Source organism: Osmia bicornis, chromosome 7, assembly GCF_907164935.1.
Source record: "Osmia bicornis bicornis chromosome 7, iOsmBic2.1, whole genome shotgun sequence".
NCBI classification, from domain to species: Eukaryota; Metazoa; Arthropoda; class Insecta; order Hymenoptera; family Megachilidae; genus Osmia; species Osmia bicornis.
The window spans coordinates 551,901-568,491 of NC_060222.1; the positions used below are offsets into that span (position 1 = coordinate 551,901).

General features: G+C 41.0%; 2 protein-coding genes across 2 annotated transcripts in view; one reads left to right on the forward strand and one right to left on the reverse strand.

Annotated features, from left to right (window-relative positions):
• LOC114874024 (glycine-rich cell wall structural protein-like) overlaps window positions 1–15,799 on the forward strand; it is a 102,150-nt gene extending 86,351 nt beyond the window's left edge. The window contains exon 5 of the transcript XR_003789031.2: window positions 15,718–15,799. The gene's annotated coding sequence lies outside the window, so the exon portion shown is untranslated. The remainder of the gene's footprint in view (window positions 1–15,717) is intronic.
• LOC114874016 overlaps window positions 1–16,591 on the reverse strand; it is a 42,108-nt gene that overhangs the window by 9,422 nt on the left and 16,095 nt on the right. The window contains exons 9-20 of the mRNA XM_029182894.2: window positions 16,392–16,550; window positions 15,738–15,911; window positions 15,395–15,614; window positions 15,025–15,326; window positions 14,671–14,904; window positions 14,411–14,584; window positions 13,685–13,846; window positions 13,351–13,593; window positions 12,996–13,226; window positions 7,275–7,380; window positions 5,513–7,205; window positions 797–1,853 (exon numbers count right to left, since the gene is read on the reverse strand). Coding sequence (XP_029038727.2) covers window positions 797–1,853; window positions 5,513–7,205; window positions 7,275–7,380; window positions 12,996–13,226; window positions 13,351–13,593; window positions 13,685–13,846; window positions 14,411–14,584; window positions 14,671–14,904; window positions 15,025–15,326; window positions 15,395–15,614; window positions 15,738–15,911; window positions 16,392–16,550 — 4,755 coding nt within the window. The remainder of the gene's footprint in view (window positions 1–796; window positions 1,854–5,512; window positions 7,206–7,274; window positions 7,381–12,995; window positions 13,227–13,350; window positions 13,594–13,684; window positions 13,847–14,410; window positions 14,585–14,670; window positions 14,905–15,024; window positions 15,327–15,394; window positions 15,615–15,737; window positions 15,912–16,391; window positions 16,551–16,591) is intronic.

Sequence of the window (16,591 nt, forward strand, 5' to 3'; positions counted from 1 at the left end):
CATATATGTACCATCTTACTAACGTTCTACTTGGAAGAAAAGAAAAATAAATTTTTTTAGGCCACTGGCCTGTGCACGTTTATTCTCTAAAATTATCCAGAAGGTGTAATTGATATTACGTAATACCAGTTCTCTCTGGTTATATTGATCTTTCAAGAAGAATTTTCAAACTACTTGCTGGAAATAGATTTTTATATCTTGTTGTTTTATAATAAAAAATTCATTGTCATCGTCTTCAGGTTCTTTGAAGAAATATTGTATATAATATTTTAAGTTCCTGTCAGTTGAAAATAATTGAAGTTTGTTACGTTAGACACTTAGCTAGACGTCTCGAAGGCAATCGCAACGTTAATGCACTTACACCGGTGCTGTAGTACTTGCTTGAAATTAACAAGCAATGCCATCGACGTGGTGCCATTAGTAGCTCGGTACACGACATCGTTAGCCGAGCAATTAATGAAACCAGAAGGAGAGTATGTTATATTTGATGTCGTACCAGCGAAGAATGGCTAAAGATTGGGTTAAAAACATTTTGGAAAAATCAGATAAAATCACACCCCCAAGTGTTTCTAGAATTTTCATAAAGTTTACTTGGAAAAAGTGGAACAAGGTAGTTAGACTTGTATAAAAAGATATAAAATGTTGGAAAACTCGTATAAAGAAAAAAAAGAAATCAGAATCCATTGCAAGGGCTTAGTTAACCCAGAAACTCTCCCTACACGTCCGAAAGCCAAACACGTCTACGCCCACGCGCTCCACCACGAACTTTTATTTTTAACCGTGCAACACCACGTACCTTTCCACCAACGATGCTCAGCCCGAGGCTGGTTTTCGGTTCCCTGAAGATCTCCACCAGCCTCTCTGGACCCCAATGTTTCGACCAGCTAACGTTCCCCTCGTGATCCCTCTGTGTGACCGTCATATCGAGCCGTTCCTCGACAAACACCACAGCCGAGAACTTGCAGGGTGATCCAGAACTCGAAGATGCTGAACTCTCGGCCTTCTGGCTCGGAACCACTGCCCGCGCACTGTAGTCGTCTTCGAGTTGATCAGCTTCTAGAAGCTCGTCATCGCTGCACTGGATAGCTTTCGATTCCTGGTAGGTCTGTACCTCGACCTCTTTTCGCGGACTCGGAAGTCTTTTCTCTCGATCGTCTTTGTCAGGGCTAGAAAAGTCCTTAGGGATGCACTGGATGCTCTTCGATTCCTTCTCCGATTTCGACGGACTGTCGAAGGAGTCTTCGAGGTCTGGGGTCTTGGAAAGACTGCCTAACTCGTCCAGGCAACACTGGACGCTTTTACTCTCCCCCTGGGTCTGAGTCTGTACCTCTCTTCTAGGGCTCTGGTAGTATCCTCTGACCACGTGCAGCGGACTGTCCTTGGAGACTTCCGAAGGACTTATCCTACTCTGTTCAGGGCTACACTGGGTACTTTTAGTCTCTTGCTCGGTCTGGGTCTCGGCGTCGAGCTTCTCCTTGGGCGAATACTGGGTCTCCTTGAAGCTACGCTCCGCTTCCTCGAGCCTTTTTTCCAACTGACCAGGCCAACTGTCCGGTACGCTCCTGAGCAACTCCTCCACCGAATTGGAGAGCTGCACTCCGTGCAACAGACGATCCGATTGACTCTCTAGCGTTTGACTTTGATACTCGAGGGAATGCTCCTTGCTGATTAGGCTGTCTTCTTCGGGTTTCAACGAAGATTCCTCCGGAGGATGCTTCTGTTGGTACGGGATTCTCTCATAATCTCCTACCTCTCCTTTTCGCTCTCGTTCTTCTTCTTTATCTTCAGCTTCGCGGAGCTTCGAAGGAAGCTCGACTTGCTGGTCCGCTAGCCTCGGGCTAGCCTCCTCTGGCCTTCGATAGAAACAGGAAATGCGAGTCAGAATAAGAGAAGAGTAATGAGGAAAAAGAGATTGAATGGTGGCGACTAATGAAGCGAACTCTCCTCAGGCTCGTAATGAGCGGCGCGGAGGGCTTCTCCCTCGATCTAGAAGAATCCGCTAAAGCAGCGAATGCAAGGGTCTTCCGTGGTGACCCATTAATTCTGGCGATCGCTCGGTTTACTTCTTTTTTTTTTCTGATTAACGAGCAAAGGAACGCCGTGCTGCGGTTATATTCGATTGCTCGATGATGAGCTCGTCGAATGGCAAAAAATTTCCTAATATTCTAACATTCTAAAATCCTAGTTGCTCCAAAATTTTTGATACTTGAACTTGCTCGGTTATATCGCGAATTGCCCACAAAAGAAGCCAATTCCGCTCTAATTTTCCATTGCAAAGGCTTTCTACGACTTCGAACAAGTCGATTCACACGAATAACACTGCTTAATGTCCGGCGAATGTGTACCGGTTACGTTCCCTCCGTGTGTAATTCTTATATAATGGAGTTTTAATGCGCTCTAACAATCACATTATTGTCAGTTTTGCCGCAGGAATTTTTGCCCATACATTTTCCCGAACGATAAACAGAAGAATCTCAGGCTATTTTTTTAACCATATACCTGCCAATCCCTCAACCGGTAACATGATTTTTAAAAATCATAACAAATTGTGAAAATCAATGGTTAAATGGCACATCTTAATATGTAAGTCAATCAAATGGTCGTGTTTGAATACACGTGGAATTAGCTTTTCTAAGTGAACGTATATTTTATGCCTGAAGTTTATGGTATAAGTGCTTTATTTATAGTAATGGTATCACGAGGTTCCTCTTGGATGAATTAAATTTTTAACATTTCACGGCATATTCCTCCTCGTTTCTCGCTTTCTTTCCAAGAAGAATGATTCTAATTTTTACAAATCTCCAGTTTCGAAAATAAATGAAGAAAATTCTTAAAAAATATATAGATTATTTATCAGTTGGTTAATAAAATAATAAGGAGGTATGTTTCTAACGAAACCTGTCCGAATATGATTTCTATCAAATATTATTCACGACGGACACTATGTTTGATCTCGCGGGAAGATGTTTGTTTTTCGTCGAATTAAAAGCATGTCTCGAGTCGAGATTCCCCGATGATCGATTTATCGATGACGATTAGTCATCGTCAAAAAATACCGCGATCGATACCTATACGAAACCGGGGAAATTATAATCGCACGCTAAATCAGATTATTTTCCTTTCGCGTTTAAATTGCTTTCTCAAAGCAACGAAATATAATGTGCGATAAAACAGAAAATACTAATGATTCTAGCGGAACGCGTGAAATTTGCCAATATTAAATTATCAAGCCTCTTGAATAATACCCCAAATCGCATCAACACTCAAACAACTCACGTGTTTCAAATTTTAAGCCAATCACACTGCACAACTATATTTCAGGATTCTTTCCATATTCCTCTCATTTTTCGAATAATTTAGGATTCTATTTGGTAATCGATAATCAATAAAATTGATTAATTAGTAAAATTGTTTCGACTTCAGTACACAGCAGGAACATTTTAATTCTCCGCTCTTTAATCAAAGAGTTAATTGTTAAACATTCACTACGAATCACTGCAATTTAACGACAAATAAATAAATAAATCAATAAACAAAAAAAAAAACAAAAAATCAAAAAAAAAATTAAAAAATGCTGAAGAAGAGCTACCTCTGTCACGTTGCACAACGAAGCCAAGGTGTTCACTGTCGTGTCTCTGGCCGGCCGTGCGTCACTGCAAACTGGCTTACTCTGATCTAATAAACAACACAGTCCGCTCCGCGTGTAGACGAAACGTGGCTCGTGCACGCGCATTCACACACTGGCAAACACAAATGCATATATAACAAACGCACACTGATTGCAACGTGTTACACGGTGTATATCGCGATGAAGAACATCAGGCTAGGCGGTCCGAATCACGACTAATCGCGAGCAACCACCTCGAGGAGTACTCCCCTACGAGTGCATACACAGACAGAAAGATTTCCCCGTTTCTGTGCGCGCGAATCCACGCGAGTTCGAGTTAGGAAAGCTTTGCAAAACTGCGTGGGAGCAAGTACCGACCAACTTCGTTGCGGCAAAGCTTTTTCTCCTTCTTTCCTTCGATCACTCTGCTCGTCTTCGTTTAACTGCTGATGCTCTCTATATAGAGCGTTTCAGTGATAGGGTTGTTGATTTCTCTTGAGAAGGCATTCAATCGCAACATATTTTACCGCGAGGACAGATCAGGGAGATGATTAATCTGAGTGGAGGTGACTTCGATCGAAATTTCTTTCTTCGAAAGCAACTGCTCTCCCTACTGAAATGTAGGGAATGATTTTTTGAAAAACCCTGTAGAAACGCGTCTTTGTTCCTTTGACTGCCTTTAGCTATAACGTTTCTCTGTCTGTTTCGATGGTATTCGTAGTCTTTCTTTTTCTCTTCTTTTCGCCATCGTTCTGCGGTTCGTACCACCTCGTCCTTATCTTTTATCGTCTCGTCTACCGAGCTCGTCTATTGCCCGATGGCTGCATTTTTCTATATTTATATTCCGTGCTTGGTTTCCGGTTTACTGCAGCGACGCTGTCTATTTCCTTTAACCCACTTTCCTGCCTTCTACTACCTCGCCCGATCCGTCTTCTTTTCACCTGCTTCCGAGCTCCGTGTTTTCTTTGCTTTTTACTTTTTTTTTTTCCTTTTATTCTTACTTCTTTCGTTTGAATCTCTTTTCTCGAGTGTTTCGTGAAAGATTGGCGAAGATGTATCGCGGTCAGATTTAAGAGACCTGATTTTTTTTCGTACAGTTAAAAGTAGGTTGATTTTATATTCAAGAATTTTTTTATAGCAAATTAAAGGATTATTATTTATGGGGAATTCCAAAGATGAGTTGAACACCCATCTTACGAAGAAACGCGGTCTACCGCAGATAAATAAAGGATAATCAGTGTTTCCTGCGAGCAAAATCGTATAAGTAGTCCACCAATAATTTCCTGAATAAGGAGAAATACAATGTTACGAGAATCACTGATTCTAAAACGTCCACCGCGACCGGTCTAAGAAACATTTTCGTAACCCATAAAGTTCGGCATAAAACAAACAGCGTGTAAAGTACGTCGGAAGTAATGCTAGAAATCGTAAAATTCGTTCTTTAACTCGATAGCCTTCGACATTTAAAGAGAAGAAGGTTCGAAAGGGTAGGATTGAATATGGAAGGGGAAAGAGGTTCGAGACGTTTAATGTCAAGAAGAAAAACGATTGATTAGCGGGGCCTATTTTAGTTCCCCCTCGCGATCGAACGGTAAAAAGACGAAAGGGGTGGTGCGGTTATCGAATTTTCGGGTCGCGAAACACTGTATGGTATTCCAGTCGACCTACATTTCCAACCAATTGTGCGCATTTCTCGGGGTTTCGACGAACGATCGTGTAATCCAGACGGTAAGCTGCATAGGAAATAACAATGTCCATTAATCGACATTCGAAGCCTTTTTCCAGATTATTTAGATCAATGTGCCTGTACGCGAAAAGGCAATCTTTTGATTCGTATCCTGCTTTGAAAAATTAATATTTCCCTATGCATTAATAATACGTGCGATTTCATTAGCAACCGCTTACCTTTTAGTTTGCTGTTCTCCAGCCACGCTGTCCTCTCTTCCCTCCGTCAGTTTCTTCCTCCTCTGAATGGCGGCATTTTCCAAAAGAATCGTCAGTTGCGGTTCGTCGGGTTGAGCCAAACTTCCGATCTTAAATCCATCCCGTTCCTTCGGCTTTGCCTGTGCCCTCAGTGCAGCCCTCTTAGAGCCCTCGCTTCCTGTCCTGCTCAACCTCCGCTCCTTCCTCTCTTCATCAACAGAGTTCTCCGTCTCGTCGTTAACGTCCGTGACTTTGGACAAATCCAACAGGATCTCAGTCTTGATATTTCTCACCGACACTTTGTTATCTTCGTTCTTATCAGTTTCGACTAAGGTATTCTCGGATGTTGACTTAGCCAGGCTGACCAACTGCAAATGGGACATGTTCACAGTTTCCGGTGAAGGTACCCGGCCACTTTTCACTCTGACAGAGTCAGGAACAGTGGCCACTTCCGGTGGCGAGTGGATTTCGATCCTAGTCTGAGGCTCGTCTACTCTGTTGGCCACTGCTTCTTCCGCAGTGATGATTCTCGCCTTCACCAGCTGCACTTCCGGCAATACCCCAGACACCTGTTCGCTCACATCCTCAAAGAAAATCTCCTCCACGTTTTCTTGTATTCTGACCTCCTTTTTAGCGTCGTCCAAAAGAGATTCCCTGGAAGATTCCCTGGAGAAGATGGCTGGTTTCTTGCGCATTGAACTCTTTCGTTTGACCGGTGCTGTTTCTGTCTCTGGGCTAGTTACCAAGGCCTTTGGGTCCTCTGTACCACCTACAGGTTTTTCAGATTCGATGGAGGAAGGTGTCTTCGCAGGTTCATCGGGCGTCTTTAACCTCTGAATTCCATCTTCGCTCAGTTTTTTGGACAATTCTTCCGATGGTTGCACTTGACTAGATGTTTCTTCGGGTTCTTTTAAAGTGGATGGACGTTGTAGGGTCTCGCGAGGGTTGACTTCCGGCACAATGCATGGAGCTGAATCGGAATAGCAAAGGACACTGTGCTTCGTCAGGAACTCGGTCACCCTGTCGATACACTCTTGCTCCCTGAGGCTCTTCCTCTCCTCCCTAGATCTAGTTACGACCTCTTCAACCTCCCATCTCTTCCTGGAATCCTCTGCTTCCGCTCTACCGTCCGGCGACTCGACAGCTTCTTCGGTCTTCCTTCTAAAAGATCTCCTCTCGCGATCCGTGTCTTTCTTCTTGAAGATCTTCCTCCTCGCGCCTTTGTCAGCCAGGTCCGACTTGTTCAAGGTCTCCCTGGACGTGGACATCCGGTCTTCGGAGTCCATGCGTCTTAAACTTCTTCTTCGTTCGGCGACAGAACGTTGATCGGTTGGTTTGGACAATTGAGTTACTGTTTCAGGCACTTTTTCCTTTGACGATTCAGTTTCTTCCTTTAATTTCACCTTCGGAGCCACGTCCTGACTGTATTTCATAGCCAACTTCCGACTTGGCGGGGTGGCACCACTCTCCAGGATGATCACGTCCTTTTCGTGGAGAGGACTGGTGGCCTGGAACTCGTGAACCTCCACTTCCACGGTTTTCGATGATTTCAGACCGTGAAGTGATTTTGGGGGACGCTTGGTCGGACTGCAGGTTGGTGTATGCGGAGATGCGTCCTTCCAATGCTCGTCTTCTTCCTCGCTTTCCGGTTTGTCCATCGACAGTTCTGTTACTCCTGAACAATGGAATTAAATAAATCGGGGGTGGTGTTTGCTAAGGGAAATAGGAAGACGACCCTAGATACCTGATCTTGAAGAGAGGAAATCTTCGAGCTCGGCTGCATGATCGGTAGTTTCGCTTTCGTTGGGGAAGCTTTTGCTGCGCCTTACGGGACAAATCGGTGGCACCCTCTGCCGTCGGATCGGCCATCGGGACATAAAAGAACCGAGAAAAATGAAACGATTAACATCAGTGCCGATTATAATTGTCTAGCGGTCCTCGATCGCGATACAGGGAGGGAGAAATCGCGAAAAATCGGGGTACAAAAGCGCTACTCTCAAGAAGATACAGTAGCTAGCCTCGAAATTTAATAATATATTCAGGTGAGACGATAGAATCGGGGGTGTGAAGATACCGCCAACGATTAACGATTAGAAATAGTTGGGAGCAAAATTTTCATATGGGTAATTAATTCAATCATTGGCAGCATCTTTGTTCAAAAGCGGAAAATACGCACTCAACGAGCAGTAAAACTGGAAATTATGGTACAAAAATAGTTCCAAGTATTTACGCAGAGAGTTAGACTGAAGCAACAAGTTGAAAACATTTATAGAAAAATTTTTTCCTAACTACTATTTACATCGCTATTTGTACTACACCCATTTTATCCCTTCATTTTTTTATTTCCTGCGAATGGGCTAATTTGCTCTTATCATCTAGCGTGTATCGATAAGGCGATAAAGTGAACAAATACATTAGTGCTTTGGATAATTGGCACTACTTATCAGACACGCTGCAACTCGGTGCAACCTGTCTTCTTATTTAACTAAAGCTACTTGACATATTTTTAAATTTATTTTGCTGACAAAATTATATTTGCTATGCTGTCAAAATTAGACCCAAAATTTAAGAATACAAACACCTTAGAACACCAAGAGGGAGGTACAAGATTTCGAAAGCAGTTCTATGTACACGTACAAACTGTACAGATGTATTTTCAACCCTTCGATACCAAAAACCTAAAATTAAAAGTTCCATTAATTTTTCCAAAATCAAACACTTGTAAATTGGTATATTAGAGGTGAACAAAGGGTTGAAGAAAGAGTATCAGCGAGAAGAGAGCAGGTTCAAAGGGATATTGCCTACTTAAACAGTCTTATCTCTCAAGAATGCTTCGATCTTGGTCTCTTTGTCCCCATGGAAGCCGACATCCCCTCGGATAAAAACGAAAAAAGAACAGCATTTTCATTAGACGAAGAGTATCACGAGTCAAACAAGACTTCGTCTTTTATTCTCACCTTTTTCATCGAATAGCCACATTCCTGTTCAGTTTCGACGAGTTAATTCATTTAGGACTAGTACGATAGATTGGCATAGCAACTTTCAATTTACACTTGTCTTTTCTTTTTCCTTCGAAAAACCCTTTAAAACTTACCTATTGATTATAAAATTCGAATCGAAAATTTTTGATAAGTTATAGAGTATTCTAACAAACGTGAAAATATAATAATTTCACGCTGTTTTAAAACGATAACATATTAAATTGGGGGAAATAATTGAAGGGTATTTGTACGAAGAACACGTGTTTTAGGCAAAAGAAAAACACCCATGTATAATGTTACATCATGATTGGTCATTGCTCTCGGATATGAATTATCATTGTTATTATTAAAACGGTCATAAACGAGCACATTGTATATAGATAATATATGACTGTGTGTATGTATATTGTATATAGATATAGATAATCTCTTAATTAATTCTGTTCGTTCGTTCTTTGGTCGGTTAACTGCGGCAAATTGTGATCGAACTTGCTTCCGGTCTGGACGTTTAAGCATTGCCCTGAAAATGAAAAATGAAATAGCCGAATTAGTAGCGGGAACGCGCGACAACAAATCTTAAACAATTGACAACAATTCAAGCAATAGAAAAAAAAAAAGAAAAAAAAGAAATCGCGACGCGAGCATTCCCTCCTAACGCGAACTCTTTGAATACCGAATATATGTACGTATAGGATAATTTCGAAAAATTTGGAACATTCTCATTTTTTTTTTTTTTTTTTTTTTTTTTTTTTTTTTTTTTTTCTTAGACTGTTTGAACGATAATGAAGTATGAAAATGACCGGTGTATTCGTAATTAATTAATTAGAATCGCGTGCCTTCGAGACTCCGCTTTAAACGCATCGCATTACGCACGTATAGTCGGTGGAAACAATGTAGTCGGTGGAGGAAAATATCCCAGAAACTGATAAATGTACAGGTTGTTTATACACTGTAAATGTTGGAAATTCTTCAAAGTTTTACAGTAACACTTTCGAAGTTTCCTTGAAATTATTTCAAGAGGGAAAAAGGTCACTGTAAAATTTCGTAACTTCCTCGAAACAAAGTACATACACCTTTATTGGTAATTTTCATTTCCCCTGAACAATGTGATCGTTAACTGCAGCCACTGTATAGAAAATCACGATTCATACTCTCACAAGTAACGAACCACTATCGCTATCCTAATTGATCAGAGACACGTAATAATAAAAATTTCACGATCTCGTAACTACATCGTTTCCACCAATTATACGCACTCGCGAACTCGCGGTAGAAGAAAGAAAAGGAGGTCTGCAGGAGAATCGACTGTAATGTTACGTAAGAAAATGGGCAGGTATCCAGCTAGGAATCGAGTTAAGGCTTTTCTACGTTTGCTCGTTGGACGACTAGTCGAGAAGAGTAATACCACGGTATAATTCGTATACACTACAGTGTCCTCGTGTTTGGTAGTAACAGTGGTGATAAACGTATTGATCCTCAGACGCGAGAACAGCCTTTTGATAATAGTGAAGAAAGGTGCCAGTAAGTAGTAGACGGTAGCGATGGGATTTCACCCTTGTTCGCTATTACAGCAAACTTATTTGTAGACACGTTAATTTCAGAGCTTTAAAATAATAAAAAAGGCAATCGATCCCATCGCTAATAGACAATAGTGGAATTCTAGTAGTATAACTCTACGAAAGGTGAAAGGGTAGTATTCTAGACGGGAAAAAAGAGAAATACAGGTACAATAGGGGTGGATAATCAAGAGAGACAAAGAGAGACATCGTGGACGAATAAATCGTTCGATGGTTGTTTCTACTTGCCATTGTCTTTTCTTTTTTTGCCTTTTAATTCAATTACTATCGGTTGTTCGCTTTTTTTTTTTCTTTTCAAGACCTCGAAGGGCTTCTCGCTACACGAGTTATCGCTATTTTTCTTTCTTTCTTATTTTTATGGCTTTATAAAATAAAACAAAAAATCAAACTTTAACATTCTCCCCTTCTCTCTTTTCATCTTCACAAATGTAAGATACACAATAAAGGGAAACAAGAATAGGGAAAGAACTAAAAATTTCTAAAACAAAGATAGGTAAATTAAGTGCCTCTGTAAGTGGCACGTCTTGCCAGCTATAGAAGCAATACTATACTACGTAGAGTAAAATATTTAAATGATAAATAAATCCTACGATTAAGCGTTAAAGAGGTAGAAATGATAGCCACCTAAAGAGGCATAACTATGTTACGATTCCGACTACAGGTGTGACTGTGTGTTATATGTTTTCTGTGAGTCGAACGAGGCTAAGTTTGCAGAGGATAATGAAAGAAGAATAATTCGTTCTGTTCAGCTACTCTACCAGGCAACTTTCATTCACTATTACAATCGTGTTTGATTCGGTACTTACTTATCACTCCCGATGGTTGCTCGTTTTTAATTCATCCGCGATAATAGCACAATTTAGATTTCACACGACTCTATCTTCACAGAGGGGTTGTTAGGAAAAAATTCCAGTTTTACAGCCCTACTTCACGCGTACATTTCTTTTCTCTTTTAATGACACAAAGATTTATGTTGTATTTCCCACCCTTCTCTATCCCTGCCTACCACATTGACGAGCTACAAAATTATCAATATCCACAGAGATCTGATAAAATGAGACAAAAGCGAAGTATTCAAAGTCACTGGCCGTTAAAGTGTTAAGTTTCTAACTTGGTATTCCGAGTTCTGTGCCACAGAATAAGGGTCTTCCTTTCAGCGATCGATAACTCGGACCTTCAAGTGAACTTGCAACACGAACAATTCTTCTTCCCTTCAAATTCTTGTCTCAAGTCAAAGATCAATGCTCGTTGATTGAATAATTCACGCGAGCGATCGTGGCAGTCGTATAATTTTCAGTAATTTGACGGAACTTAAATTTACAACGCAGGTCGCTGATCACCCTTATGATAGTTTTCTATTTATTCTCCTTAAAAATTCATAATAATATTAACTCAGAAAAACAACATAAATAAGAACTTAAAAATCAAAAACAGGTGAACGTAATAAGAATATAAAAACAAAAAGTAAAGAAAAGATAATAAGGAAGGGAAACGAGGGTTCTGGTGGATGATAAACAAAAAAGAAAAATAACAACCTGTACGGCACCCTATTTATTATCTATTATTCATACACGCTGTAAAAGTTTCATCAATCAGCTTATCAATTATGTTTTCACACGCAAAAAAATATCGTAATTGCCGCAGTAAATGTTGTATAAAGATCAACTGTCTACAACACGCTAAAATATATCTATCGAAGACAATAAAATTAGGTAATAATTTTTGTGCTGGTCAGCAACAAGCAGTCTTATATCGTCCTTTAAAAAGAGAAAAAGAAGTCAGTTTTACGGTCTTAATTGAAATGCTACAACTACCCACTTTGTACAGTGGTTAGATTGTATCATAATATTGGAAAAATAACGAATTATTTTACAAAATCATGATCTCCTTTACCACTGTATAAATTCAATAATTATAGCATCGATTAAGAAGATTTTGTGCCGTAATTGTATATCAAACTTCGTAAACGCCGCAAGCTGAACGGTAGCCTGTGAACCGATCGAAACAGAAATCTAACAATAGGGACTTTAACGAAAAATTAACTTATCCCAATGATAATATATCAAATGATGACAAATTCAACTCCTCTGGGGTTCCTTAAAAATTTTAAGTAACAGAACTATTTTCTAATAAAACTATACTTGAGCGTTTTTCTATCACTAAAAATAAATTCCAAGTAAGTACTCGTTCAGTATCGTTAATACATACTCGATGAGTTAAATTAAGTACTCTTTGAAACATTAAAAACTGATTAACACGTTCAATGCAACGTACTACATGAAATGCTGTACTTGAAATACTGTAATGGCTCCAACTCCATTGGGTAATTAACTGCAAATTTACGAGACCTAGTTCTCTCATAAAAGAAGATAAATTAAAAAGAGTATCCTTGGTCCATCTGAATACACAGCACAGAACGTGTTAAGAATCAATAACGAATGTAAAAACTCGGGAGAAAATGGTCCTAAAAAGTTGATTGACCCTCCAGGAACCTTCGAACCTTCTTCTTTGATCCGAAATTAACGCGAGAAAGTAAGAAGACGAAAGAAAACCGAGAGAAGCTAGGAGAAAAATGCGATCGATCGATCGTACGAACGTCTAGCCACGATTACAGTCGATCGTCTCGAAGACACGCGAATCGCGAGGAAGCGAGTCCATTGAAACAGAGGCTGAATAATTGTTTCGAAGAGAATGGAAGAAGCCCAGTTAGAAACTCTCTGATTTGACAAGATTGTGCTGATGTTTTAATCCCTCGATCAAATCCATATGATGAGGAGGTTCGATCACGTTCACTTTACGCTCCCTGAAATATTCTCGCCTCTGTTTATGGCTATCCATAATCGAACACGCGGCCGTCTCGTTATCCCTATCGACGCTCGGTTCGATCTGATCCTCCTGATCGCTCACCTGGACAATACTGTCTGGAATGGGCAACGGCTTGGCCACACCGATGCGAACGGTGCCCTTTGGTGCACCCTTCAACGCTTGCACCGCTTGATCGAGCGTCGCATTCTCCAGAGCTATGTCGTTCACGAACAGAAGCCGATCGCCAGGTATTAATTGCCCGTCCACCTGAGCCACGCCTCCAGGCACCAGCGATCTTATTACTATCACAGTTTCGTTGGGGTTCATTGGATCCTGCAACACCAAACGGATAAACTTGATTAACTTAATTATTTCCTACCTGGAGGTGGAGGCTACAGCACACTTTCCTCGGATCTTTAATAGATTGTAGATTCTCAGTAAGTTTAAGGAGGAATACCTGATAATCCAATATCGAGAACCCAAGGCCCCGTTCTCCCTTTACCAGTTCAATGATCTGTGGTTCGGAACTCCACATCGCGAGGCCGGTCAACGGTTCCAAGGAACGCGACTTCATCTTGTTCAAACTAGCATCCGTAACCGTGGCTGTAGTCGTTGTTGATGCTAACGAACCATCGGACTTGGCTTTAACCAAACGATCCATCGTTGGTAAAAGATTTTGCAGGGATCCCCCAAGAATGCTCTGTAAAAGAAATTTTGCAAACACAGCAGTTACGACTGTAGGCAGTATCGATGCCAGTATCGACCCTTTGATTCATTTCTAGAGTACCTACTCTAGTTTGGAATGCAGCCTGATGTTGAGCAGTGTCGATGGGGCACAAAGGATCCTGCGAGGCGATGTTCCTCCCACAAACCATTCGAACATGGATGGGTAATTCTTTGAGCACGCTAACTACTTCCATATGATTGATGCCTAGCAACCGATATCCATTCACCTTTAAAAAATAAAATAGAAAACAAACACTTTTTATACCTTGTGATGTGTTCTAGCCTGACTTCTAAATCTCACAAAGAGTCGTGATTCTTGTCTAATTAACAAAGTTAAGCTATATTAGGCACCGTTATCGTTTGCTCGAATGCTTATGGAGGACATACAGCAGCGTTATCCTTATTAAGCTTCTCATTCATTTCTCTGTACCGTAGACTAAAGCTCTATTAATGGACTACATTAATTTAGAAATTCCTTTTGCAATTTCCGCTCATGAAATTTACATAGAATAGTAGGTATAAAATTTGCATAATACATCATTCCTATTTGAATAATATTTTTCAAAAAAGTGGAGCAGTGAAAAACATAGAAGCAACTAGAAATTAGCATTCTAATTAGAATTATAATGTAAATAAGTAAAGGATAGAAGACAAAGTCATTGATCGATGAAGTAAGCCAACACCGAAGTTTGTGTTGGCACAGGATGAATATCGTGCTGAGGGCGTTAATTAACACGGAAAATTAATGTTTGAAGTAGTTCTTGTACTAGATAAGTAAAGTGATACATTACCTCGAGCAATTCGTCCCCGGAACGTAGTGTTCCATTCTGGCCCACGGGTCCTTCCGGAAGGATCGATCTTATGTAATGATGAGGTCTCACTTCCTGCCCGTTCTCCACGTCGACTGTACCTTCTAAGCTTATTCCAAGACCGCTACCTTCTGTGAATTTTTTCAACTGTGCCACCTGTTCAGGATAGACAATGAACATTTTTGTTAGAAAATAAATTAGGTTCTTCCAAGATTAAGTGGAGGACTTTTCTCTTTACATACCACGATCTCTATATCTGGACCCACGATTTTCTGCCATTTGGCCTTAATAGCAGCTCGAATTTGGGGTGTAAGCTCGCTAGATGGGTCGCTCAATAAAGCTTCCACGTTGGCCGCATCGTCCAGTTCCTCTGAGACTCTTTCGCGTTCGCGTTCGCCTCCTTCCTGCAAAACCGCACTGTCCACAGTTGTATGCGATTCTCCTTCCGGTTCTATTTCAGTGGTTGTTTCTCCATCCTGTAACAGAATAATTAAAGACGCAACGTGTGAATAATTATACGTGGCGGACATTAAACTGTAAACGAATGAATTAGTAAAGAGGATAAGGACAAGTTGAAGTTAATTTCTTATTCTTACAGCGCTAATGGGGAAACTTGGTAGGCTGGTAATAGAGGGAGAACTTGGTTGAGGTGGTCTCAGTTCACTGGCCGCGATTGCTTGTTGAAGCTGTTCGTATTTTGGTCCACGTAGATATCTCTCCAGGCATAAAACTACTGTTTGCCCGGTGCGTCTTAACACCTCTACAGCTTCGTGATTCGAGTAACCCTGTAATGAATGGCCATCCACCTCGACTATCCTGTCGTTTATCTGGATCTTGTTGCTCAAGTCCGCCGCGCTACCCTCGCTGATGCTCTTCACGAAAATACCAGACAGTTCCTCTGTGAAAACACCATTGAATCTTGTAGAGCTGTTAGAACTGGGAAGCTAATTTACTCGATGGGTTTACCTTTCTCGCATACGTATCCAGCAATAGTGATCCCAAGACCGTAAATGTCCTTTTTAAGCTCAACGGTGAAACGTTCCATTTCTGGCAGTGAATTAACGTCGATGGTGTCCATGGTGAGGACCGGAAGTTCCGGAATCTGCACCGGAACCGTCGGTATCACTGGCATCGCTCCAATTGGCATTGGATTGCGTACTACGTCCATGATGAGACCCGGTCTTGCCTACGAATCGAAAATTACAACTTAAATGCAATTCTATTACTGATAATACCGATATGAATTTAAATTTATCTTTACCACTAATACGATTGTTTTTCTGTTTCAGGATATATCGGCAATACTCACGTGCATTTCAACGTCGGATTCCTGAGAGTACATGTAGCCGTTGTCGTAGGTGGCATCACCCTGGACGTGGCGCATGTTATACGTCTCCGGCACGCTGTGCACCAAGTGGCGATCCAGCTCATCGGGGTCACCCAGAATCTTCGTTGGTACGATCGGAGCGTGGCTGCCGAGTGCCTGAAATGCAACATTCCATTAAAATCCGATTAGAATCTGGAGTCCGAAGCTATGAGTAATAGGTGGAACCCAATTAAAGAAGGAGGAAAAGAAGAAATTCCTCTGGACAAAGGGTATTGTCTATATATTTTTTTACAGTCAGTTTCCTTTGAAATATTAGATAGTAGACAAAGTAGGTGAAAAAACGGTAATTTGAAAGTGTTCGCTAGTTAATAATGCATCCGGAAGTTATGGAGCGTCCAATTATAAAAGCAGTTACCTCGGGCAAACACAGTCCGAGTTCCGATAATTTAATGAAAACGCTCTGCTGCCCATTTAATTAACGCGAGTTTCGATCAAGCTATTTCATTAGACTTTGAAAAGTAAGAAAGGCGAGGAGAGGGAGACGAGGATTCCGTTCTTTTTTATCTTAATCGAATGGCATTGTTTATTTCCGAATTTCAATCTTTCTTGTTTTTTTATTAAACGGGGATGGAATACCTGGTAGTCCGGCGAGGTGGGCTCCACAGGTCGCGCGACAACAAGGCGTACATGTGTGCCGGATTGTCGCAAAACCGCCGCGACCTGTTCGCTTCCCATTCCCCGCAGATTGACATCTCCGATTTGCAATATATGGTCCCCGCTCTGCAGCCGATTATCCTGCAAATCGCACCACCAATCGACGTCTATTAATTCACGGA